This window comes from Halichoeres trimaculatus, unplaced genomic scaffold, assembly GCF_033239565.1.
Source record: "Halichoeres trimaculatus isolate MK-OKI-2021-1 unplaced genomic scaffold, fHalTri1.1 fHalTri1_scaffold_5, whole genome shotgun sequence".
NCBI lineage: Eukaryota > Metazoa > Chordata > Actinopteri > Labriformes > Labridae > Halichoeres > Halichoeres trimaculatus.
In genome coordinates, this window is record NW_027437183.1 from 28,933,907 (window position 1) to 28,961,286 (window position 27,380).

At 39.9% G+C, this 27,380-nt stretch overlaps 1 protein-coding gene across 3 annotated transcripts in view; it reads right to left on the reverse strand.

The window, feature by feature from the left end:
* The window catches only part of stpg2 (sperm-tail PG-rich repeat containing 2), a 67,407-nt gene that overhangs the window by 26,063 nt on the left and 13,964 nt on the right, over positions 1 to 27,380 (reverse strand). For all 3 annotated transcript variants that reach the window (XM_074670826.1, XM_074670825.1, XM_074670824.1), the window contains exons 8-10: positions 22,559 to 22,718; positions 20,883 to 21,046; positions 20,629 to 20,715 (exon numbers count right to left, since the gene is read on the reverse strand). In XM_074670826.1, coding sequence (XP_074526927.1) covers positions 20,629 to 20,715; positions 20,883 to 21,046; positions 22,559 to 22,718 — 411 coding nt within the window. The remainder of the gene's footprint in view (positions 1 to 20,628; positions 20,716 to 20,882; positions 21,047 to 22,558; positions 22,719 to 27,380) is intronic.

Genomic DNA, 27,380 nt, shown 5'->3' on the forward strand with positions numbered 1-27,380 from the left:
CACACTGGCACAAACAGGATTCTGTGGGATGTGGAAAGCAAATGTGGCTCTGCTGAGATGAATTGAATGATGGTGCGAAAAAGAATTTGGGCCACCTGTTACTGTATCCCATGGTTCGGTGTGTCCCCTGGTGGATTTGATACACTCATACACACATAGAGAAATGCACATACCCGTAGTAACACATCTGTCACAGATCTTATCTAACGGTGCAGTGCAATCATCCTCCAACGTGTGCTACATAATGTGCACAGGCGCCTGTCGAGGTGCCCTATGGTCCATAATTACACCTGAATCTGAAGCCAACCACTGTTCCCAGTCGCAGTCATCACCTATTGACAGCACTCAGGTTGTCTTTAATTACACACCCTTGACATTTAGACAGCTCAATACTTATCTTGCCACATACACACAGACACACACGTTCTTCCTTTTCTTAATGATTCTGTCACACTGTCCTTGGCTGTCAAGGAAAAAAAAATCTCAGAGTGCATATAGTATACTGGAGGCAAGCAGTGACACAGAATCACTGAAATAAAAACAGATGTTGAGCTGGCACCAAGAGTTACTGTGAGGCCTGACAATCATTTCTAGTGGAACCAGAGAAAGAAAAGTTAACAAGAAATTATAAACTTCATGGTATTGATACTCACAAATACCCCATTTAATAACACACACAGGCATAGTTTGAGTAAACCATGTGGATGTTGAAATTTTGGGAATAATGTAAGAGGGATTCTAAAATCATGGAGTCACAGTAAACACTAAATAAACCAACAGGTGAACACTAAATTAACCAAAAGTAGATGGAGGGGGCAATGCAGCATGAACTGAGCAAAGTATATCCTGAAGTTTATTCTGCAAGTCGCAGTATTTTCTGTCATGGTTCTCACATGGTGTTTGCAACAACAGGCCTCAAAAACAATCAACATATTGCATTATAGATATCAAAACACTCTGGACTAAATGATGGGAAAATTACCTGCAGAAAAGTTGACAAGAGTATGAGAGGTTGACGGGATATGTTTCCTCAGTTCAGAATTAAGTTTTATTTTACATGATCCGAGCAATTACCTCAGAGATCAACACCGATGAGCCCTTTCTTTTTTCAGGTGACTTGCTTGTTTAAAAAAGAAAAAATCTTAGGGTGTATTCACACCTGGATTGTTTGGGGCAGTTGCTCCGAAACAGTGAGCAGACCCCTAAAACCCCGGTTTGTTTCGGCATATGTGAACACAGCAATCACTCTCATATGTGGGACAAAACAAGTGGGTTGAGATCCATTCGAGCCCTGTAGAGGTTCCTATACAGTGAGAACACAAACCCTCCAGCAACCAGCACAACTGACTTATAACTATGGCTCACACTTTAGGGATGCGAGCAGTGGTAGTCAAAACAGTAGACGAAGAAGAAGTAGAAGAATCACCCACAGCAGCAGAAGAAGAGGAGAAGACCAAAGAACTGAAGAAAATGAGTCGTGGGCTCATGTGGAGCGGTACAGAAATAAAGTGCTTTATGGAAGTGCCTTAATTCAGTGGGGACTCTTTAAAACTACATGTGTTGATAGCATAGCACACACTGTTACATGAGCTATAATGCTAATAGCCACACACATTGTTGATGGTCCATGAAGATAAGGGAAACTCCCCACCTTCGGTGTATGATTTCTGACCAATGAGAAAAAAAAATTGATCCCATATGGCATTTGTTTGCAACTTTGGACCACAACAAATATTTGCATTGTGAACACAAACAAACCAAGTGACAACTGCTACAATTGTATTATTTTTGCCCCTGAATCAGAACAAAGGAAACAAGCCACAGGTGTGAAAACACCCTTAGTGGCAAATATAATGAAAAATGTGGGGGGTTTTTTCCACTTTTTTTTTTATATTGTTGACTGATGGAAAGCAACCTCTGTTAAACTGGTGATTATTTTTCAATAACACAATGGTTTTAAGGTGGGAGGTGTTTTTAACAGTTTTAAATACTGAGTGCTAGTTCTGAAAAATGCTGTCTTAAGAAGCTTTAGTGAAGGCTTCTGCACACAGCTTGGAAGTCGTGACTCAGCATACTCTGTGACAGTTTATCTGATTCTGCACTGAATCTTGTATTTGGGTAGCAAAATTTTAAAGCTGGGCATCAATTCCTGCGCAGTTTACAAGAAGGCATAGAGATGATCACTGTCTGTTCGGCTGCTCCTGACTGGTCAGATAAGTTTCTGACAGGCCTTCAGCGTCTGTGGGAGTTTTCAAAGAGAACTTTCAGTGTGGACACTCCAGTCATGCCTAAAAATCACACTGTGCTGGAGAACATACATTGCTAGCTTTGTTTGTAAGTTGTTGCTCCCATAACGGGAGGTGACATTCCACCACAACATTTATACCACCCCACACTGTATGTACCTCCCTTTTTTCGTCCATTATAACCAACACTTTTGTAGCTGTCAACAAACCGTTTTACTGTTTCATTCTTTGCATGAAAAGGCAATGCGACGCACATTCCCAGTTAAATGGCCAGCAGTAAAGAGTTTAGAAAAATGCAAACGCAGTTTCAGTTTTGTGCCATTATCTTTCTTCGCGTCTTCTCTCACTAATGGCCACTCAAACGCACCTGACAAGCATCTCACTAATGATTTGGCTTAGTATAGTCAGTGACAGCTTTGACTAATGGTCCACATAACACATGCCACGTATGTGTGTGTGTGAGAGAGAGCTTTTTGTGTGTGTGAGCATGCTACTCTTGCCTTCCATTCTTCATCCTCTCATTACTCTTTAAACCTTTCATTCTTTCTGGTGGAGCACAGTGCTATTTTCAGACAGTATTTCCATATTTCAGATCATCATGGAGGAAGAAGTACAGATTCCCTCAGTGTGTGCACACTAAAGCATGAGCTCATCTGTACGCACTATATGTGCGTGGTATATCTACACTGCACTCTGCACAAACAAGCCATGACGAATCCACACACAGCAGCTATTAGTCAAGTTCACTATTTATGCTTAGTTGGTGATCACTCTGCCCTAATTAACCTGTTGTGCTGAGAAATAACTCAGCCTGATTTAAAAAAAAACAAACTCCTGAATGGTTAAAACTGGTCTTGGGCTCAATTATGGCTCTAGTTTGGAACACATTTGAGTGTGATGTCTCCTGGCTCTATGAGCGTTTTACAGCCTTTGTATCGTAGCCTTATGATGTGTTTCATACTGAATCAATTAAGTCCAAAATGATGCAGGTCGTCCCTGTTTTAAAAGCCCCGCATCATTAAAATCTAGACGCTCTGCACTTTGTCCTCAGTCTTGCTGGCGTATAATGCAGATAATGAGCAGGTTGCCCACATTTAGGGTCTGACAAATAATAATGACTTGACTTGAACTGTGTCTAACATGCACAGAGTTACACAAGGTTTATATCTACCTCTTCATATTGAGAACTTTAGGAGGTGACAGAGTGCACAGTGTAAAGAATCACTTTGTGTGTTTGTTTATCTTACATAACTGCATGAATTGTAATTAAACAAAAGTGAACACAGCTTTTGTCGCTTGTTTTCGCCCTGAAAAGACAATCTTTGTCACTGTGTGTCATCAGCACAGCTGGTGTCTCATCATTGGGCTTGATAACCATCTGTCTGCTTTTATCAGTCGAGGTAAGGCTGGTGTCATAAGGCTTTAATGAGCTTTCATACAGGTCTTCTATATAGATAGGAAGACAGAGGGAAACCATATGGGCCCCATTCACTTCGATTTCATTCTTTATAGAAAGCAGTTAGCGTAACAGTTTGCTGACAGCCACAGTTTTCTGCTGTTTTGTTGTCCTATATATCTTTCCTTCTACTTTACCTACCTCAGTCGTGCATACCTTTCCTAATTTCCGCCGCAGCTTCATGGTTTTCTCAGTTTTCCCCTCTCTTCTCTTAATTCAGCAACCTCATTACATTACTTTATTATGTGCTGAGCTAAATAGCTAATCTGATTGAAGTACACCAGTATGAAAAATTTTAATTCCACTTTAAACATTAGGTTTGAAGCTGCAGACTCACAGTTACTGTCTCCCTGTGGCTGATTTATATACAGTATTAATCAGTCATCTGTCCATGGAGTCAGGGTGGTTTAGAGTCCTGTGTAAACACTGACACCCACAGCTGGGTCCCTTCTGAACCTGCAGCCATCCAGCAGAGGTCCAGAAGGCCCTCTTGAGTAAACGCCCAGCCCAGGCCTGCTTACATCATGGCTCAGCTCTGCCCGCGCTCTCCCTGGCCACCTGCCGGGTGGCTGTCTGCTTGGCTCCTAAAATCATCACCTGCTACTAAACAGCTGTTTGCAACCAAACATACACAAAACACACAGCTGCTGCAGAGAATGGGAACGTGCCCACACCTTCAAATAGGCCCACACACACACGCCCTTACACACACTGCACACTGCACTACACACACAGCTGCTGGCCACAGCTGGTGCCCATTCTTTGGATGGAGAGATGTACATTTAGGCGTGCACATGCACACAGCGGACACAGCTGCTTACCACATGTGCTTCCTTTATGCAGATGAGGAGCTGGGTAACAAAAAGACAGAAAGTCCAAGAGGGAATGATCAACTTAGAAAAACTGATGAGAAACTATTACAGATAGAGACCAAAAACACCAGCCAGTAATATCACAAGGCCAGGCTTGCTCACGTTTCATTTCATTTACTCTGATCTGAAAGTGTCAAATAAATTCCCAATCAAATCTAATACTCAACTTGATGCCGGGCTGGTTTCTTCCTGTGTTTTTTTTTCTTTGATAAACAAACATAAAAGCTCTTAACCATCACTGGAGACTTACAAAAGCAGCTCAATTCAAACCAAACTCAACAGACTCCGTTCAGATCAAGTCCATCAAAAGACAGAAAAGATGCACCTGAAGGGCTCATCTTTGAAAAAAAGTTCATTTACTTTAGTACTGTACTGTCAGAGTTTGTGCTAATCTGTTTTCCAAACGTGGCACTGGATGTAGGAACTAAAAGAAGATAAGAAATAAAGAGTGTATGTGTTGAAATTGTCTGATCTGGTTCACTCTGAAATAATAAGTCATTAACAGATGCTGAAAGTGTGATAGACCCCTCACATAACAAATGACTAATTACACAGTGTTGTTTGTATGATGCATGGAGTGAAATAAGACGGCCGACACAGCACACTGCGCACCAAGGGATTCCACTTAGCAACAAGAAGAGCCTACAATCTCAAAACTTTAAATCTTGCTCAATTTCCTCAAGTCAAATGTAAACTTGGAGAAAACAAACACATCAGATTACAATAAGGTGCCGTCAAACTTTGCTAGCTGCTCAGCTACCTGGTACATCCAGCAATTTCTAACCCCTCCCCTTGTTGGTTTTATTCTCCCTTCTTCTTCACACTGCTTGCTTTCTCATTGGCTATCCATTTCATGTGACGATCCACAGAGTGTGGGATTTTCTTCAGGTTTCTCCCCACACAACATGAATTTATGTTATGTCACTTTCAAATCAGCTTAATTTCAGCCTTTTTTCCATTGGGGATCAAAACTGGAGCACAAACTTTTGGGGTTACCAGGCACAGTATACAGGGGCTTTCACACGCTTTTTTTTATATAATTAAAAAAAAGGATTCTTTTAAATAATGTTTGACTTTTTAAAGTGTGAGATAATATTCCTTATTGTAATGCAAAACAGCTACGAGTAGCCTGATGAAACATTACACAAAATCGTATTGAATATGAGTGCTGCTTTAAACAAAGTAAATGGCCAAGCGTGGATTAGAATTTCAGAGTGGCCTCTTGGGTAGCTCTACCCCTGATTCTTACAATCCATACTGCATTTCACAACCATGTTGAGGACATTTTATTACACATAAAACATTTGCAAATCCAGTGTCCAAAGCAATGCAAACCCTTTGATGTTCACATCTATCTTCTCTGAATTTGTAGTCGTCTTTAGTGTCCTTCCATGGAGCAATGATAGGTTTCCTGATGTCCATGTGCTGCACAAGAATTTCAACTGTCACTTAAGCTTTCTAATTATTTCAAAAGAAAGAAAGAAAGAAAGAAAGAAAGAAAGAAAGAAAGAAAGAAAGAAAGAAAGAAAGAAAGAAAGAAAGAAAGAGAAAACAGAACAAGTAATGTCTTTCAAAGACATGTCTCCAGAGGGCTTCTAGTGGTCACTTTGTACCCTTGACACAATCTTAAACTTTTTCAGCAGTGTTGGATTAGAAAGTGCTTGTATGAAGTAATGTCTAATGGTCTTTTTTTACCCTTTTAAAGTCAAGGACAAAGTTTGCCTTACTTATGGGTAAGGCAAGGAACTTTCCTCCTTTGACCTGGAACAACAACATTTTACAGTTTCTGTAGTAAATTACTTTTTCCACCTCCTATACTTTCTAATCGTCTCAATCACCACACACTTTGGCTGCCACTGTGTGTCTTCAAGGGCTGTGTGACCAACAGTGTTAGACAGTAATGCATCATTAGTACGCATTCCAGTAATAACGTTACTTTTACTAGTAACAAGTAGTTACGGTAATAATATCAAAGCTGCTTACACATATAATTACATTACTCCCTATAGTTATTAACCTGCTGATACCTTAACAACAATCCACAAGGTGTGCAGTTTTCCTCCAAAAAAAAGGCATCTTTATAAGGCGCTGCCACTGGCAGTTTTCGGGGGGGCGTGGGTTTGTTTTTTGGGATTTTTTATTTTAACCATACCTGGCAACCTTGGCTATTAGCTTAAAAGATGTGGCAGGACAAGTTTACATTAGTCACAGTTACATGAGGAGTTTTTTGTCTTTCCAAATGGAATCTTTCTGAATGACTTTTCCGAAAACAATAGTTTACATGGAAAGGAATATTCAAATCTCTGGTCTACATGCGCCGTATAATCAAACAGAATAGTCAATGGGGCATGCGCAAACAAACATAAACAAACGTAAACAAACATTAACAAATTGAGGAACGTTGGTTGCGTCTTAAGTCCTATTTGAGCATGCCCTGAAAGAACACACTATTTGAGTGGATACATGATACCTCGATTGGTTTGGAGAAAGGAATATTCCACCCCCGTGAAACCGATTAATTGGCACTTTTATTTTGGAATGAGATGTATTAAATGGTTAAATTCTTTCCGTTTGAGCAAAGAAACCAAATGCAAGCAGAATATTTGGGTCCATGTATATGTGGCTACTCAGCCGCTGGAAACATGCCGATTACTTTAGTTTTGTCGACAGAAACGACAACAGCAACAACATTGTCAGATGTAAAGTGTGTCCTAGCACTAGGTCTCTTTCAACTTAAATCAACTAAGTCTGGATTTAAAAAAAAATTGTCTCTCATCCTCAATTGAACCAGATGTGTATTACATACAGCCTGTAACTTTGATGTGTTCATAGGCTGCAGAAAAGACACACTGGCCAGTGCTTCTACTTGTGACATTCACATTGAGGTAATGTGCAAACTCAGAATCACAAGGAGAGGAGACACAGTTATCAATTTTGTGGGGCATAAAAAAAACAATATAATCAGTAGTGCAATATATTACTGTTACATTTAAAAGGAGTAACGAGTAATGAGAAACATATTACTTTTTTCAGTAACAGGCCCAACACTGGTGGCCAATGTAATGTAAGTGATGACACTGCATACAGCTAGCTATACAGCAAGAAGCAGGTATTAATTCCAGAGCAGAACAAGTTATTGTGAATATAAGAGAAGTCATGTCGTGTTTATCCACCTTTACTTGTAAAATGTCTTTTACTTTAAGTCACAGGCTGTTTTTTAAGGAAGGGCTGTTTTTCAGTTGACTTGTTTTATAACAGCAAGACAGCAGGGAAGTAACAATAACCAGGACTTCACAGCAAGAAGAGAAGAGAAAGAAAAAGTATTTCACCGAGTGTGTGTGATCTCTTCCTCCAAGCAATAACTTAGAGAGCATCCACACATCATAAAATCTGAAAGTGCTACACAGACAAGTTCTCCATCTGTGCCCCATCTCACATTTTAAGACTCACTTCTTCTGCTCTCTTTTTTCACTGTCTTCCTCTGCTGCTCACACATGCATTCTCATTTATTCCAGTCATTGCAGTCCTTCTTTTATCTCTATTTTCACTCATTTGTCCCTTGACAGTATCTCCCTCCATGAAATCTTTGCAAATCAAGATATGAAACAATATTCCTGTGTCACTCACTGTCACTGTTATTAGCAACTATATTAGATTTAGTTTTAGTCTTAGGATGAAAATTCTTTTTAGTTGAAAAATTTCAAGCTTTTTTGACCTTTACTGTTGAGGTCTAGTTTAAGATGAGGAACACTTTGAGATATGCAAGCTCTAGAATCCAATGAAGAGACACCTGTGTGTTCATAACTAAGAGCATTTATGACAGTCCCTGACAGTGCTGAGGTGACAGGTACATTGACAGGCTTCATCCAGACTCATCTGCATTTACATATTCCTTCATAGTCAACAGTTGATCAAAACGTGAACATCTTGTTTCCTCAAACCAAAAAGATTAACTATGAAAGAAACAATGCTCAGCCAATAACAGGAAGCATCAAGAATGGTCTATCAGACATTGCACTAGTTCTGCCTGTACTCCTGATTAAAAGAGAAATAAAATAGAGCCCTTACAAAAGTACAAAAAAGTGTTTTGACACATCTGTTCACTGCTGCTCAACTTGATGAGCATATTCATCCTCTCACAGGAATAATCAGCTATAATTTTATTGAACTTGTGGCTTTTCTAAAGCACCACTATCAGAGCAAGCAGAAGTAAATGAAATATAATTATTCCTGAATTATATTTGTAATGTCAAAATCCTTTGGGGTTTTCAGAGACATTAAAACAGCAGCCTCAACAGAACTGTTAGCTTTGGGGATGATCCCTTTTGTTGATTGTTATATGACACACATCCTGTTTCAATCCCTGCTAAGTGATTATTATGTTTTAAGATTCCAGGCTCTCATAGCCCCTCTGTTCAGAACGCTCTGATTTAGTGGGCCTGACCTTCATATGTAAATGAGCCACCGCTGATACCGCCCCGCTCTTCCACGTCACTGAGAGTGGAGCCATGTAACCATGACTACCAAGCTCTGAGTGCACAATATTTAGAAAACAGCGAAGCTCGTTTACCATCACATTACAAGCTAAAACATCAAGCTAACCACAGCTAAAGTTAGCATCCTGAAGCTAACACAGAGACAGGGGGGGCACTGAGGAAAAGCTCCTACATCTGCTCCACAGCACACAGCATTTAAAATACTTACATTTCCAGGGTCCCAGGTTTGTTGGTGGATGGTTGGTAATGCACCTGGATTCAGGACCAGTGTATTTGCTAGCCCTCTGTTGTACTGTCCAAAGTTGGAAAAGCAGTCGGCTGTGAAGTGACTAGCACACACATGCACAGTTTTACTGAGTGTAGCTGGCACATTTCCTTGATAAATGAACTCTAGCCACTTAGTCTTGTCTTCTTCTGAGATGGGAAGCTTGTGCATGGAACTATGTGGCTGTTTACAGCCAAAAACAAAGCAGTGATGGCTCTTTGACTTCAGCATTCTCCTCTCCGCTCTCCAGCAGAGGAGAGGAGAGTGGGCGGGGAGGGACTCTCTGCTCTGGTGGACCAATCAGGTCAGACTTGCTCCTGATTGGTCAAAAAATGGAATCGCTGACATCAGCACATCCCCAAAATCCAAACAGCTCGTTTTAGGTCAGGGTTTTACATTCACAAGCACTACGAAGTACAGGTTTTGTCATTAAATATCACATTTTGTGGGCTGGGAGGAAAGCCAAAGACCCACAAATTTTACTAAAAGACTCAATAAAGTGATTTTTGCATAATATGGGACCTTTAATGGAGGATAGTTTAACAATTTAGCTGTGAAGATGGAGGAAACTGAGACAGAGACAGCTTGACTACGATATAAAAAAGACATACTTTGGATCAGACTAATTCAGTCATTTGATAACTTAATTTTTTAAGTCAAAAAAAGGGATTCTCTAAGACCATCAGAAAGTAAAGATGGCGTACATGTGCGACACTGAGAACAGGTTGTGAGGAATAGGGGGGTATATGTCCAAGTTTATATTCTTGGTTATGGTTAAAATGAAAGTTTGGTCCCGTTGGGCCAGTGGATAATGCTACTAGACAAGCTTGCAAGCAATGTAGGAAAATCAGACATGCTAGGCCTTACGGATTCATAGTTGTGTAATCATGTTGCTGAGCAAGTGGATAAGAAGTTGAGTTGCATGTTGCTCTTAATTTGAAGGACTCCGTTAGATATTTTATGACACTGCTCTGCTGAATAATTAACATAGCATCTTACGAGGACAAGATCCGGCAACTGCAGATTGGTAAGGACAGGTAGACCAGCCATAAATACACAGTGGAAAACTGACTGATTCTCATGCAGAAATCAATACCAGTTTGTGTCATTTTCTTTTTTATTTGTTTTTGGCCCAGAGCAGAGTGGGAGGAGAGACAAAAAGAAAGATAGAAGGAGTGATAATCTTGTATGAAAAAGACTAGTCAATACTACTCTGCAGCCCCCCTCCTCTTTCTTCAAATCTTTCCATCCATCACATTTATGAACTGTGCAGAGCATGATGGGAGTGTAACTGTCTGAAGCCTCAGGGTTGGAGAATCACCAAGCACTTTTCTCATCACTCAATTGTGCATGGTCGTGTTTGTTCCTATGTGGTACAACATTTTTATGTGCATCTAAATTAATGCATGCAGATATGTTGTCTGCATGTCGTGGGTATTGTGGCGTACATTAAAGTGTGTGTCTGAGTGTGTAGGAGAACATTTTGAATAAGTCTTATCCTCTGTGCTTGTATGTGTCCATGCTTAGATCCTCAGAGGGAGTCACATCATCATCATTACCCTGACAGCTGACAGTTAAATCCATATCAAATCTATCACTCCATTTTCCTGTTTTTGTTCCTTTCTTTCATCACCCGACTCCCTTGTCTCCCATAAATAGAGGCTGCAGCGTGACATGCCATTAGCTGTCCATGGATATATCATAAAAATGCAATGAAACACAGAGACAAAAAGTCAATAAGTGACAAACCCTGGACCACTGCATATTTTCCCATCCCAGATCCTTCAAGAATACCTCGCCTGTGGCATTACCTCATGCTGCTGTCAAGCTTTTTGTCTGACTCAAATGGCTTTTTATTTATTTATCAACTTGATCTTTTTAAAGACAGACACAGCAATGTCTCACTTCTTTCCATCTTATTTGTGTTTTATCTGTCTTTGTTGTCTCTCCAGCCCTTCTTTGTCCATCTCCCCCAGTAAAATTTTCATTTCTGTCTTGTGCATAGCAGGGGGATGATGTTGCTCCTTAGTTTGATAAATGTATGTTTAGCAAACACTCTAATTATCTCAACCAGAGCTAATAGGATAGATAATTACACATTATACACAGAGGCACTCTCTCTGTCATTCTCTTTGTCTTTCCTTCTTTCCCTCCCACTGCTCTTTCCATTCAGAGTCATCCCCCCCCTCCCTCTCTGTCTTACTTGAGTCCACTGTGTGTGGTATCTCTTTCTGAGAGCAATCTGGTGTTTTTCCACTTGTAATTGGCATTAATGAGGTTTTCCGTGATGGCGTCAGGCCTCTGAATGATGTCTGTCCATGTTGCTTTTCCAGAAAACACAATAAAGCAGCTGCTCAGTATGATTTTATGTTGTGTGTGACTCTGGAAACAAGAGGAAGGGAGAACACAACAGGTCAGTCAGTCTCCAGACACTCCTATTAGCTCATACCAAAGTTACATTTTGATCAGGTGCACAAGAGGTACAACTGTGTCATCTGTAGCGCTTCGTTATATGTGACGCAGAGGCATAATTTTGCATTCACAGCAAGAAATTTTCACCAGTAAATTACAGTCCTCTTGGAAACGTGTACCTTCCAACCTTTCAATTCCAGCTAAAGCAAGAAAATGACAAGTTGGTGGTAAATGTACAATGAGTACAGAGTCATTTTTATAGTTGCCATGCTTTTGAAAGAGAGTGAATTACATCTGCAAGCAGCGGCAAGAGCTGCCAAGTTAAGGATGGAAATGTCTCCAGCTTTGAAGCGACTCCTTTTTCTATTTGTTTTCATTATTATTTTCACATGCTTGGTGTGTTATGAATCCTGTTTCCAATCACTGTCAGTGGTCAAAGTAATAAAAGCAGTGTTTTAATATTGTGTGCCTGATTCCATCGTACCAGTTTCACACTGACAAAGGAGAATTATGGAGCGTTGTTTGTTCTCAGGGTGGCAGATATTAGTGCAGATTATGTGAAATTTGACTGGCACAGACATTATTGTCTTCTCTCATCTGTTTAAAATGACTTTGGAAGAGTCAACAGATATGCAGGAAAAACAGTTTTTGTAGTATTGTCAAATATTGAACTTGTGTGTCTGAAACAGAAAATAATATTCTGATTCTTTGTGAAAGCATGTTCTATGAAAATACTTATATTGGAGCGTGCATAAATGATAAATTATAATTTAGTTGGCCTGTTTGAAATTACTGTCTAAAAACGCAATGAAGATGTTTGATGCTAGTTTTAACTGAGCCTTTTAACTAAGTATTGATATTTTTAAATATGATGTTTTTTCCAACACTTTAAAAACTTTACTGCCCAAGAAATCTCTTTTGATGATGATGATGATGATGATGATGATGATGATGATGATGATGATGATGATAGCTTTATTTGTCATTGCACATGTTTCAGAGCAACAAAATTACATTTCAGTTACATCCCGTCAAAGAGCATACAGTGACAGACCACAGACTGTATATAGAGTGGACAGCGTGGCTCCGCCATTTATCATTGTACAGTTTTGAAGCCAAAATACCCCTGTCACAGGTGCAGCCATTGTAGCAGTTTTGCAGCCAGAGTCTGCGCAGTAGAGACTGTGAGGTCTAATCACTTCTTGACTCTACTTCCTGACATATTTTACAGTCCCCGTCAATCATCGTTAAGTGTGACGTAAAACCTCATTTTTAACCTCTTATAGCTTATGAAAAGAGAGGACTTGAATACAAGGCAGTCAATTATATCTCCAAATCGCCACAACAATCGGACATGAGAAACATTTCTACGAGGTGTAAGAATTTTTTTTTAGTTTGACCACAGCCCATCTGGAATGGCTGGAAAGCCAGATTTTTTAACCTATACTGCAGCCAGCCACCAGGGGGAGAAGTTTTTGTGGAGACCTCACTTCGAGCTAAGCAAGACGACGTCCTTTTTTTTAGTCTATGTGACAGACAGGGGAAAGGACAAGAGCCGGAGAATTGGGAGGCAGCAGCGCGCTCAGCACCCTCACTCAGGTGAGAAAAGGGAATACAAGAGGCAAGTAGAGCAGGAAAAAAAACAGCCAGTTCCAGACTATGCTCTTTAAGACGAGGGCATAGTTTGAGATTGGGAAAAAAGAAACCTCAGCATATAAACATATGAACAACAAACAAAAAAAACAACTCAAGGACCTGCACATATGTCACTGGACAGACACCGAGGGGTGCGCTCGCATCCTCACTTGGGCGCATGCACATCAACCCTCAGCAGTTTATTTGTTTATTTATTTCAAAGGATCCCTGTTAGCTGACGCCAAGACAACAGCTAGTCTTCCTGGGGTCCAGACATAACATACAGTTGAACTGTAACAGAGCCAAAGAAGGCATTGAGTCTGAGGTTGTGTGTATGTGTTGATATTTGATTCTCAGGTGTTTTATTGGTCTTTAGACTGTGTTTGTTAATTGACACATACGTTATTCTCAAACTCAACAGACATTCTGAATATCAAATGTTTTTTTTCCTGCTCTGACAACGTAGATGTGTTTAATACAAAAGGATGGAAAAGGTACGGGGTTCATAAATGGATGATAAAGCTGTGGAGAAAATAAAATCTAATAAAATAATGTTCAACAGTTAAAAACATTCAAATGTAATTACACCTCTTGAGATGCATAAGCTTCCACATTGTTACATTATCACCTTCTCTATGTTAGCTGCAGAGCAGAGGAGATACTACTCACAATGTGAAAGCCAGCAGTAGTGAGGGAGAGAGGGGGGATCATCCACTAGTTAGTTAGTAAACATAAAGAAGACATAAGGAAGTCACACAAGAGAAGTAGAAGAAATGTAGCACTCTCTGCTGTTTACTAAGTGTGTTGTTATTTATTTTACATCTCACTGATTACCTTTGTTCCTGATTCTGTGTGCATTCCAGCCTTTGTGGCTGAGTACCCCACCCTTCATCGGTGTCTTGCTGACCTCACTAGAGTCCAACTACCTAATACTTAGGCTTTCTTGTCCTATCATCTGAGCTGTCTCCAGTGGACTTTTCCTTTTTTTGAATTCATCACCCCATCCTACCCGTGCGGATATTTTTTTGTGGGTTTGATTTTGTCTGCACCATTTATTTATTTATTTATTTATTTATTTATTTTTAAGATTTTATTGGGGTTTTTTTTCTCCAGACTCTGGACAATGAGGCTTTTGTTAAGTGTCTTTATTGAATTTTTGATACACTCCATTTTGAGTTAACACGATTTAGTGGGGGCTGTTTTTTACAACTTAGGGTTGACAGCAAACTCTTGACTGTCTTAAAGTTATGTTGTAGGGGGACAGTGGCTCCTCCTATTGGAGAAACCTGTGCCTCTACTTCTAATTCCTTACATCTCCTATACTGTGTCAGCATCAGAGCCAAAAGTATCTTTAAGTTGATCAACTTTCATCCGACGGCCAATGTGAAACCCATCCAAAACTGTGTTGTTTTGGCCCTGATGCTTCTCTGCACAGAATTTCTTCCTGTCTGCACTATGGAAGCCCTAGATGGTCATTTAAAATCAGTCACGTAAAACCAAACAGAAAACTAATTCAACTGCATTACACGCCTATAAAAGGCAGCACAAACCCAATACTGTCCAGTTTTATTGCAGTTACATAGAGATTTTGGGAAACTTTATTTACTGTAAAAACTTAAGCTATTTTTTTTTAAGTTTTCATTTAACTTTATAAAACATGCTGCTAAGCCTGGGAGCTGTTTAATGAACATATGCTTGAAGGCATTTGATTGCAGTTAAGTGTTGGAGTTTGTACTGTTCAACATTTTTTACGCCAATATTTTCATTTTGACTGCAAATGAATATCGGCTTCAAATATCGGTTATGGGCCTCCTTGCCTACTAATGATCAGTATGGGTATCAGCCCCAAAAAATCCATATCTATCTCTAATCTGTATCTCTAATCAACAAATATTTTCACCTCTGTATTCTTGTTACAGCGCACAGTTAGCTATCACCAACACCTTATTGTTGAACCAATGCCCTTGCCTCTGACACTACCTCACTCCAAGTATAACCATCCATCAGGACCACTATTAATCTCAACATCATTGGCAACAGAACAAAATCGACACAGATGACGACAGGCTGAGGCAAATTAGTGGAAAAGTGACTGACGGAGAGACAAAGCCTCCTGTCAGCCTCTCTCCTGTCGCTTGGAGGGACAGGAAAATATTTCACTGATGTATGGAAGAGAGAAGAATTCCATTGCCACAGGGTAAAACATCGGTCCAAATTAAATTCCACACTTATTCTCTCCCAGCGCTGCCTGAGGGTATCCCACGACCTCTGCTACAGAAGGTCATTATCAGGAAGTGTCAGAGGAGAAGGCAGGAGATGGAGAGAGAAAGGAGGAGGAGGAGAGAACATACCAAGAGCAATAAAGATGGAGACTGGGGGAAATAGTGCTGGAAAAGAGATAAAGGAATCCCTCATTTAAGATATGCTCCGCTCATTACAATATCTTCTTTCATGTTTGTCATTTTCCTCAACAACATGCCTGATGCTTTCATCCCTACAGACAGGTAATCATCCACTTTCAGATCCAGACCCATAGCTTAAGCCCAAATCTGACTTGTCATCAGATATTTGAACTAACGTTTTTGAAATGTGTTTGATTGAATCTAATATTTAAGCGCCCTTTGAAGGAGGATATGCCACAAAACTCAATCCAAAAAAATCACTTCAAGTTTTTCAATATGTTAAATATATCAAACTAAATATAGTATGTCCAGCTACAATCAAAGAGGAGCAGCCAAAATCTACAACATCAGATAATAAATCCTCTCATTGTGTTGAATGTGTCCTACAAGACAGCTGCTATAATTCAAAATGACACGGTAAAGCTTTCATACATCTGATTCTAAAATCAATGCAGTGCAGAAACTTTCTCCCACAAAATGTTAACCTTTACTGCAAGTTGAAGCTTTTAAGTCAAAGTACTGACGACATTAAATATCAAACATCAAAAAGATCATTAAGACATTCTTTTGGCCTTTTTTCCTTTCTCTCTTTCTCGTATCCCTTCACATGAGCGTGATCGTTTCCTGATTAGACACTTTTAATATCCGTCTCAGCAGGGGACCGTTACTAGGGATACAGTCGAGGCTGCAGCACTGCATGTGGCTAACTGTTACAGCTAAGACGTCCCTGGCTGATTTTTCATTAACTGGTCATAAAGGAGGCTCAGTGTGGAGCCATTACAAAAGGCCTCAGATCTTCTCCACAGAGCACTCAGAGGTAGTGCCTGCAAAGAGGAAGAAAGTGGAGCGAGACTTTGAGGGAAATATGGGTAGGATATTACATCTCTTAAGAAGAGTTTAATGAGCTTTTGGGTTTATTTTTTCTTTTTCCTTCGGTTCCTTTGGTCCAAACTCTGGACCAGGAGGAGAGTCTTTGTGACAGCTAGCCATGCTGTTTTCCCAAGAAGGGTTGCAGACGGACATGTGCTGCCTCTGTCACACACGGTGCCGCCAACTGTTTCTTTTCACCCTGACCTTGCCAGCTCCCCACCTGCGATTGTGGCCAATTATGTTTGTAGGAAAACGAAAATAAGCTGGAGGTACAGCTATAGGGAGCTGAACCAAGTTACAACTATTGTTCAATATTTAATCACCGTTTGTGTCTAGCATATAATGAAATTCTACTCCTGATCGAGGAACTTGCAGTCCTGCAACCCCCAGGTTCTGAATGATCTTCACCGTATCAGTGCATGCAATGTGAAATGCTTCTTGGACTGTGTGTCGTAATGCTGTCAAGTTTTCCACTGTCTCCATTAGGATTTAGCACCAGGGATTGTGAGTGAGCCAGATCATCCATCAGCACAATATACTGCGGCCTGACAACAAACTACACGGAGCCATTGTGGTGAAAAATGGCAAACAGTGCAGACAGATATATGAGGTACAGACTATTACAGAGACGATCAGGACCAGAATTCTTAATGGATCATTCTCTGCTTTCTAATGAGTGTCATCACACTCACTGAAGTTCATTTATGATGTGCACACAAAGTGAAGAATACACAAATCTGCATCATCCAACTAAACAATACATGTAGAAAGAAAAGCAACTTCATCCAGACTGTTCATCAAAATTATAAGTGTAAGAAGAGTGGTAACAGATGCCACACTCACACTATTGCAGACAACAAAAATTGATGCTTCTTATGATCCAGATAGTGGTAAACATAGTAGTAAGCTTTAACAGACATCAGCAGGGTGGAACAAGAAACAAAGCAACTATCTCAAGAGGGAGCTGAACTTAATCAGCATTGTTGATCTTGAGGACATATTTGATGTTACACCAGTGTTTTGTAAGGTGGCACTCCTCATCTGCCATGACAGCATCTCTCAGTCCTTTCCCTCTGTGCCACAGTCCTGCTGGTTTTATGTCCTACCAACTAGTTAATTGCTTTCACTTGGTGTCTGAGTTGAAAACCACATTGTGATTATGGTAGGGATGAAAACCAGCAGGGCTCTGTGTCCTCACAGCACAGACCGATGACTACAGAGAACAGGTGATGACAGAGCACAGCTGTTTTTATGACTTGTTAAACTTCGCTTTCAAAGCTGATGTTTGATGAGAATATAAAAGAATTTAACTGTTTGAATTCAGCTCTAGAAACCAGAGTGTAGAAAAATTTCCTCCATCTCCAGTTTCCTCTTTTTTTGTGTTTAAACATTGTGCTGAGTTAAACTAGGGGAGGCATCCATGAAAGCTGCAAGATGACAGACCTAACCCAGCAAACTGGCACATCACAGTATCAGTTCTCTGCTCTCTGTTATGAGTATGATATTGCACTTTAAACTCTGTTTCCACAGAGCAGTGTGATTTGCAGTGTTAAAATAATTTCTGTAGACCTTTGCCTCAAGATTCTGATAACACTTCTAACCTTTGGAGTAAATCAGAGTAAACACCAGCTGGTACCCAGAAGGGTACTTGAAAACACAAATTGTGTATCTGGAATTTTAAAATGCTGTTGCATACACTCAGGAAAAAATTTACATAATTTTCCCCAAGAACATTATTTTAATACTGGTGTCAGTCGCTAACCCTCACATCCAGCTGCTTCTCTGTGTTTCTTCATTAGCACATTATTTATATGCAAGAAAACACCTCCCTGTGCCACACAGGGCAAAGAACCACAGCTTTCACAGTTCAAATGTGTTATTTTTTTAAACATAGCACAACATTTGGTCAACATAAGCTGCATACATGCTGCAAGGGGAGTAAATATAAAGACAAGGCTTATCACGATTTTTTATAGAAATTTGATCCTGAAGTGGACTCAATCATTAAAAAAACAGCTCAAGAAAAAGATGCAACAGATTCAAGTGTTTCCAGTTATCACCAGGCTGTGCTGCTCCTATTTTAGAGAGCGGCTCTGTATATGTTATAAATTATCTATAGCATGGTGAAAGATTACAACTTAATAATTAACATAGATGCACAAAGCCCCTGATAAATAATCTGATTCAGACATGTGCCTACACGTCTAAAGCATTTAATGTGAATAAAGCCATGCACAAGTGACCTGTCGTCAGACTTTGAAATGAAGACAGAGGAAAACATTCTTCTATTTTGTTCAGAGCTGGAAATGCTCTTTTGGATGAGTGACACGAAATCCTGAGTAGAGGACAAGTAATCAAGTTGCCTTTTGGATTAAAATTTGTGACACATAACTGACATCATTTGGAGATAAAGCAGTAGGCGATTGGTTCTTTTTTTTCCAAGTTATTTTCATTGCTCTTTACTGCATCAGTTTTGTTTAGCACATACAAGATCTTGTGGGAAGATAGCAGCTGTGAGGCTTATTCCATTTACTACATTTAAAAATATTAAAGGTTCCATATTGTGCAAAAGTCTTTTAGTGAAATATGTGGATCTTTGGCTTTCCTCCCAGCCCACAAAATGTGATATTTAATGACAAAACTTGCACTTTGTAGTGCTTAAAACGAGCTATCGACGTCAGCAATTCCCTTTTTTGACCAATCAGGAGCAAGTCTGACCTGATTGGTCCACCGGAGCGAAGTGGCTAGAGTTCATTAATCAAGGAAATGTGCCAGCTACACTCAGTAAAACTGTGCATGTGTGTGCTAGTTACTTCACGGCCGACTGCTTTTCCAACTTTGGACAGTACAACGGAGGGCTAGCGAATAGACTGGTCCTGAATCCAGGCGCATTACCCACCATCCACCAACAAACCTTGGACCCTGGAAATGTGAGTATTTTAAATGCTGTGTGCTGTGGAGCAGATGTAAGAGCTTTTCCTCAGTGTCCCCCCTGTCTCTGTGTTAGCTTCAGGATGTTAACTTTAGCTGCAGTTAGCCTGTTGTTTTAGCCTGTAATGTTACGGTAAACAAGCTTTGCTGTTTTCTAAACATTGTGCACTCCGAGCTCGTGGCGCCGCTCTCAGTGACGTGGAAGAGCGGGGCAGTATCAGCGGTGGCTCATTTACATATGAAGGTCACGCCCACTAAATCAGAGCGTTCTGAACAGAGGGGCTATGAGAGCCTGGAAACAATGCTGCTGTGCTTGATTTATTGGCTATTTGGACCAAAACATGTTACTACCATTTCATGAAGACATCAATGATTCATATTAAACTGCAGAAAAGGAGCAGAATATGGGACCCTTAAAGTGTTCTTGTCCTGTACCTCTTGTTTAGAAAACCATGTCTGTGATTAACTTTGTATATTGTTTCTTTAAAAGCAATAACTGTTATAGAATTATTGGAAATAATATTTACATGACTAACATTACAAAAACTCACAATGAAATGGAATTTAGTAGTTTTAAACTAAAATTGAATGATTATACTCAGTATGAGGACAATATTTGTTACATCAGCTTTAGATTAGATAAGAGGAATAAAGTTACCAAGAGCGAAACACAAAAGAAAGATCACAGTAGAGGAAAAATCAGCTTTGGAGAAGAAGAAGAAACTAATTATCCAAAATCTGACCTGTTTTCTTCAGCATAAATGGGAATGAGGAAAGAGAGGAAAAGAAGAAGTCAAAGGAAATCATCTGCTGGAAAACAGGAACTCATGGCATAGCAGGTCAGATGCCACTGCTGTGATGTCCCAGTTTATCAAAGTAAAATCTTGGCATGAGATGCTGTTTTACTTCTTCTTGGGCTCCTCTGTTGAGTAAGTTTCTGTGGCTTAACAACATGGACTTGGTGCGAGGATCAGAGCAAGAAAAAGATAACTGAGGCAAATTCAAGAAAAGGAGCCAGAAGGTGTGGAGAAGGAGAGACTTACTTTAGCAGGTAGTGATAAACGTTCTGTGGCTGATCTGAAAACAGCTGTGTGCTGCTGTTTGTAACTCTCCTCCGTCTTCTTTTCTGTCTGAACACAAATACAGTAAATTCAGACACATGTACATAAAAGAGTGGGCTGTCAGAGATCAACAGAGCTTCATATTTCAGACTTTTAATCCAAGAGCATTCATCTTTACAGAGAAAAAGAAAACAGAAAGAAACATATTGAATGACCAAAGTGATGGATCTTCCTACCTCATACTGCCCTGGACTTGGGGTTTCTATCGATTCCTTGTTGTGGAAGATGAAGTTGCGTTGAGCAGTGGAGCCAAAGCCTCCCTTCCTGGTTCTTTCTAAAAATGCCTTTTTGAAACTCTCACAGGCTAAACTGTGCTCAGAGACATTGTAGGACCCTGGACCTGCACAGAGAACACAAATGTTTTTCTATTGTCACTCTTTTTCACTGTTCTGGATGTACTAGATCCACTAAAACCTCTACAATAACACAGCCATGTGGTAAAAGTCTGTTTAAAGCAACAGACAACAGACATGTGCAGCGTAGGTGTGACTTAGGCTTTAGGATATTTCAGTGTTGGCAGAACAAGCAGCATTTCTATTGGATTGGCTGGAAATTACGCATACGCTGAATTAAATGCCATATGGAGACACACGTGTTATGCCTTTGTTATTGGTTGTCTCCGGAACAATAGACTTCCATGTCTGCGTATGTGAGCACAAGCTTTGCTAACAGCTTGAGAGAGACAATGCTCAGAAACACAAAAGGATGAATCACTGTTAAACATGTTTAAGTACTTAAGCAAGTACTACTTCCAAAGACAAAACAGGCAATTCAGAGAGAACAGACAATGAAGAAAACATATCAGTCATTAATTCCATCGCAAATACAGACCCAGTCTTCAAGCCATCAAAATTAAGCCCTTTGTCTAAATTGCTCTTACCCATACACTCATACATTTTCATGCCCCCAACAAATGAGCTGAGTACAAAATGTTCACCTGATTCCTTACATATCCAACTCTCTGACAACATCATAAAAACATACGTTATACAACTCACTTCACCAATCAATGATCATTGTGCTGTGGCTGACTTGAGTATAAAAGAGTGTTTTTTTATGTTTCTTTAATTGCACACACATTGTAAAATAAAAGAACTAAAAAGTTCACAAAAGCCTGACATTTATAAAGAAAAAACTTTTGAAACAAAACCACAAATGATGAAATATGGTTCAACTTTTGAACACTGTCTACAGAAATGACAGAGAAGTAAGGCCTTTAAAATCAGCCGTGTGGTACAACAGTGACATTTAAGTGTTGCCTCACTTGTCAATTTTGTAGCACAACCTATACATCAAAACTCCATCACCTGCTTTTAAACCCCACACTGGTATTTAATCTTTCCAGACAAGTCATGGTTTCCTTCTTGGTGATGTAATGTTAGGTTTGACATAAATGTCTGATACTGAGGCTTTAATATGGAAAATAAATATTTGCTTTTCTACTTTTGATTTTTGATTAAAATTTTACACTGACTCACTACAGTGTTGGAAAAAAGGTATGCTATAAAAAGACATTAATCATTCACACCCTGATTTCAGAGGTAGCATCCAAATTAGATAAGATTAGATTAGATTAGATCAACTTTATTGTCCTTTGCAGGAAATTTGTCTTAGACAGCATTACTACTGGCCTAGGACGCAGTATTTTAAATGACAAAATACTAGACACATACAACAGTCACATAAGCAAGAGGTCGGTGGCAAGCATGGCCAGAAGTAATTGCGCAAGGATGTTAAAGTGCCATGCTCGACACAATACGCAGTGAAGCTAAGCAGAAACAAGTTAAAAACTGAGTTTAGTAGGTCATAAGAACATGATATAACTTGTCACACGTGTAATGCAAACGCTGACCTGGCATGGAGCATTTATTATGGTCAGGACTGAAGCGTGCAGCAGTGATGCCAAATGGACTTTTCTTTACTCCTGTGATCCTCCTCAATAGCTCCAGGGCACAGCGCGGGTCATTATATGCACCAACAGGGGGCGACACATCTTTCACAGGGCTGAATCTCTAGAAGAGAGATACAAGGAAAGAGACAACAGAGGTTTAAAAAAGTGACCATGGAGTCAGTAAGGAGGATTTTTTTAAATCTATCTGAGCTCTAGTCTCTCAAAAACTGCAAAAGCACAGCTCAGCAATGGCAGTGGTAGCTGTTATCTTTGTGGGCAGCTGTGGCTCCACTGTAGAGTTGTTCTCCATGTTTGTAACACTGAGTCAGGCTCAAGTCCTTCCTGAACTGGGGTTTGAGTGCTGATGACTTAGACACTGACTCTGACTTGAGTATTGACTTCATTGGGACTTGTAATATGTTGATTATTTTTCTTTGTGGCTGGCAAACAGAGGAGTCATGTTACAAAGTTTTGCTTTTTATTTTGGAGCAAGACTTTAAAACAGCTGCAAAAATATGTTGTTTAGAGTTAAAATCCACCCATAAAAGAGAGGAACAATCTGAAACCAAATGCACAGAAGAGTAAAATAGATAGGTTACTGTGAGCTGGCAGCTAGCTAATGGTAACACACAAAGGTCTCCAAAGTGACTCACCCTAGAGACCAGGATGTTTGGTTTGTCATAAAAAAAAGATAAGTTACAGGTATTATTTTTTGTTTATTAGACACCATAGACTGTAAAAAAAAAAAAATGGACGGTATCTTGCTCGGCTCGAAGTGAGGTTGCCACAAAAACTGCTCCCCCTGGTGGCTGACTGCAGTATAGGTTAAAAAATCCAGCTCTCTAGCCATTCCAGATGGGCTGTGGTCAAACTTAAAAAAATAATAATACTCCTCGTAAAAATGTTTCTCTTGTCTGATTGTTGTGGTGATTTGAAGATACCATTTGGCTGCCCTGTATTCAAGTTCTCTTTTTTTTCTAAAAAGTTTTGTTTTCATCAGTTATCCAAGGTTAAAAATGAGGTTTTACATCACGTTTAATGTTTATTGACAGCTACCGTTCTACTGTATTTTTTCCCAGGATTATAAAAAATATCATGAGCTAAAGTCAAGAAGTGATTAGACTCTCGAAAGAAAAAAAATTATATATTATTTAATTTTTTTAAATATGTAGGTAGGATCTACCTCTGATGTATCTAATGTTAATCTAATGTAAATTGAAATTAAAAAAAAAAAAATTCCACACAGGTCAATACAGGTAATAAATTGGGCTGAATGCCGCTTGTCTTTGGGAATTTTTTGGCGATGAGGACTCTACTTGGCCTCTTCTTTGTGGCTTCAGACTCACCTCTGTCTTTAAACACAGAGGACTCAAGTCTCTAATCAAATATGAGTATAGCATTGGTCATCTCTTAACTGGAAGGTTTGAGGTTCAATCTCCCACAGTGAAATCAAAGTGTCCTCAAGCAAGACACTGAATCCTGAATTGCTCCCAGTGGAACAGTTAGCAGTGCATGAATGGGATTGGTTAGTACTGATGGGTACTTCAAATTGCATCCTGTGCCATTAGCGTACGGATAAATCATCCTGACTTCCACTGTAAAAGCACTTTGAGTATTCTCAAGACACAAAAACAATGAGTGTGGTCTATTTAAAACTTCTTTCTATTGCCAATAGATAGATGAGCACTGTGTTATGACTGTCCGTCATATGTTTGTAGCGCGGATGGGGAAGCGCTGTTTTGTTTGTTTCTCTCTCTGTCCTCTGTCTCTCTCTAGTTCTACTTGCCGCTCTCCTGCAGGTGTGACCTATGATTGGCTGAGGGGTGTGGGGACGCACCGGCTTCTGGTTGGAGGAGGACGTCACATGGCGGGCAGCGATTGGCCGGACTTGAATGACGGGGTTTTCAAAGGGGGTTCCGGTAGTTCGGACGCTGGCCCTTCTGCCTCACCACCGCCATTCGTCTGAGCTGCATTAGAACGTTGCCAATCTGTGTGTGTGTGCAGTCAGTATAAATCTGACTTTGTCAGATTTTGAAGACTACGATTGCAGTCGCGGTAGTAGGGGAGAACAGCGTGGGAAGGGGGATTTTTTCTCCTGTTTTATGTTCAGGGAGTCAGTCCCAGGGTTTGTATGGTTTTTTTTTTAAACTCTAGTGTTAGGTAAGTTATTTTGATTTACCAGAGTGATTTTTGTTTGTTTCTTTGTTCGTTTGCTGTTCCTCCCTGAGGTAACCTAAAGGAAAAAAACAACCTTTTGAAAGAATAAAATATCGGGTTAAGACTGCAAACTTGATTCTGTTTCTTCGTTTCTGTGTTGAGACGCTCTGGTGGTGAGACAGGAGAGGTCACTTTATGTTATTTCCCAGCACCCCTAGACTGGGTCGTAACAACTGTTTATGATCAACAAATCCATCTACTTATCTTAAGCACAAATAAAATTCCAGCTGTGGATATTTAATCATGGCATTACATGCATTAGTTGTTGAGATATTTTGGTCAGGCAAAAAAATAGAAGGGGGAGGCACTTAAAACAAAAGAATGAATTATTTAAAGTGCACACGGCTGATTTTTTTTTACATGCACCTGACACATTGTTTTAAGAACCTGGGATCAAACCCTTTCACAATTCTTTGATGCACTCACCAGCCAAAGAACAAGCAGACAGACTCACATGACTGTCCATCAAGCCCCCCAGATGGTGTTGAAATCTGAGTTGTATTCAGACACGTGAACAGCAAATCAAAATCACAACAAGAAGAAAGAGAGAGTAAGAGATTCACTCGAAAGAGTGAAAGAGCACAAAATGCAAATAGACAGGACAGATTGGCGAGATAAGAGAGGAGAAAATGAGATCGAGGAAACAGCATCTCCCTTTCAAAAATAATGATGCACCCAATCAGGTATGTAATGTTCTTCGACTGTTTAGCTGATATCAGGGCTTATTCAGCACAGCCGCTGCATGGGCAGCTTCACTTCCAGGTACAGACCTGTTATCTGATAGCCTAACAACACCGGCAATCAAGAGCCTGAAAAAAGATAAGTTGCCTTTTCAGTCAAAATTACTGAAGGTGAACAGCGGTTCTGTGTTACTCTAAATTTCACTTCAGCTTCTCACGACTGAGCCATTAAGCCGCTTGTTATCGATGCACAGAGGAATAAAAAGGACCTCATTCCCTCTAGTAGCAGCATGTTCACACTTATAATCTCAGTGTCACATTCCTATTAAAATCAGCTTCCCTACGAGATGCTGAAATGACAGAGTTATCCCACGGTTTACTATTTGTTCAAAGTATCATCAATAGCAATTCTAATTTCAAGAGAATTCAGTCTATGGGAAATTGTGGGAAAATAAGAATAGATGCACCACTGAATTATCAACTATGAGGAGAGCAAAATGAATTTAAGATTAGAATTAAAAAAAGAAGTTAAAAGATTCGGGTGGGAGAGGAATGTGTTGGGTTTCAAAAATGGTGAAAGTATCAGAAGAGAAGAAAGACGGGGCAGCTGTTACATGACCATGACATGCTGTTTCAAGGCCAAAATAAACCGTGTTCATTCAAAATCAGCTGTGGAGCTCTGGTTTGTTGCAACCTGTCAATCTAACAATAAAGCCTTATTCATGGAAACACTTTTTTATCATTTCCATTCAACTTAGCTTTGTTGGTATTTCACACTGATCCTCTTCTGTTCTAGCGGTGGACTTCCATTTAAACAAATTGCAAAAAAAATCACAATCCGTTATTTCAGCTGCATTATTTTGGCAATATTCTGCATGTGTCCCACTTTGGCACTCAAGTATTTAGTTTTTTATGTTTTTGAAACATGCATCCCAATGTTTATTAGACATCACTCTTGTGGTAATAGGGTCAACTCAATAATAACTGTTGCAGACAATCTCTGCACACTTAGCATTGTTTTATAATGTTGTCCTTTATATTACAGGATCAGATAAAAGGTTTGTAAAGCATCAGAAGAGTGGATGGTCTCTGGGGACATATGTGAGTAAAAAGGAGAGACAGAGGAGAAGGAGAAGATACGGTTGTACAGGACAGGAAACAGGATGGCAAACGAGGGAAACACTAGTCCTTTAACCTTAAATATTCTCAGAGTTAAATAGCAAAAAAAAACTATGAGATTTAATGAAGGCATGAAAAAGAGAGAACAAAAAGAGAAATGGGTGATGAAGGGGGAGCGGGGGCAAGAGAGAATCAAGGAAAGGCCTGTTTTGACAAAGTGTCGGATTGATGCTTTGATATTGGGAAATTGCGACGTCAAAGGGAGAAGGAGAGGCGAGGTCTGGATGATTCCAGCTGTCCCTCTTATCTCCCCCTCTCCCCCGCCTCCTCCCTTCACTCCCTGCTTCCCTCGTTTCCTCTCCATCCCTCCGCAGGGTAACAGCGTCAGATGGAACTGGACTCACAGGGAGACTGAGATCTAAGAAAACTGTCGTTCCCCGTTCTGCAGATGACTTGTGACATGAAGACACACACATATAAAGTCACAGTTCTTAGGTGGGTGTCAGTGACGACATCACAGGGTCGATGCACTAACACAGCATGTGTGGGGAAATTAGGTCAGAATGTACTCTAATATACTCAAACACACACACACACACACACACACACACACACACACACACACACACACACACACACACACACACACACACACACAAGCAAACATATACAAAAGAAATAAAGCCCAGAATCTTGCATCAGGTGTTATAACTAGAAAACTAAAGAGTGTGTTTTCTTTATGTTCCAGACATTATTCTGTGTGTGCA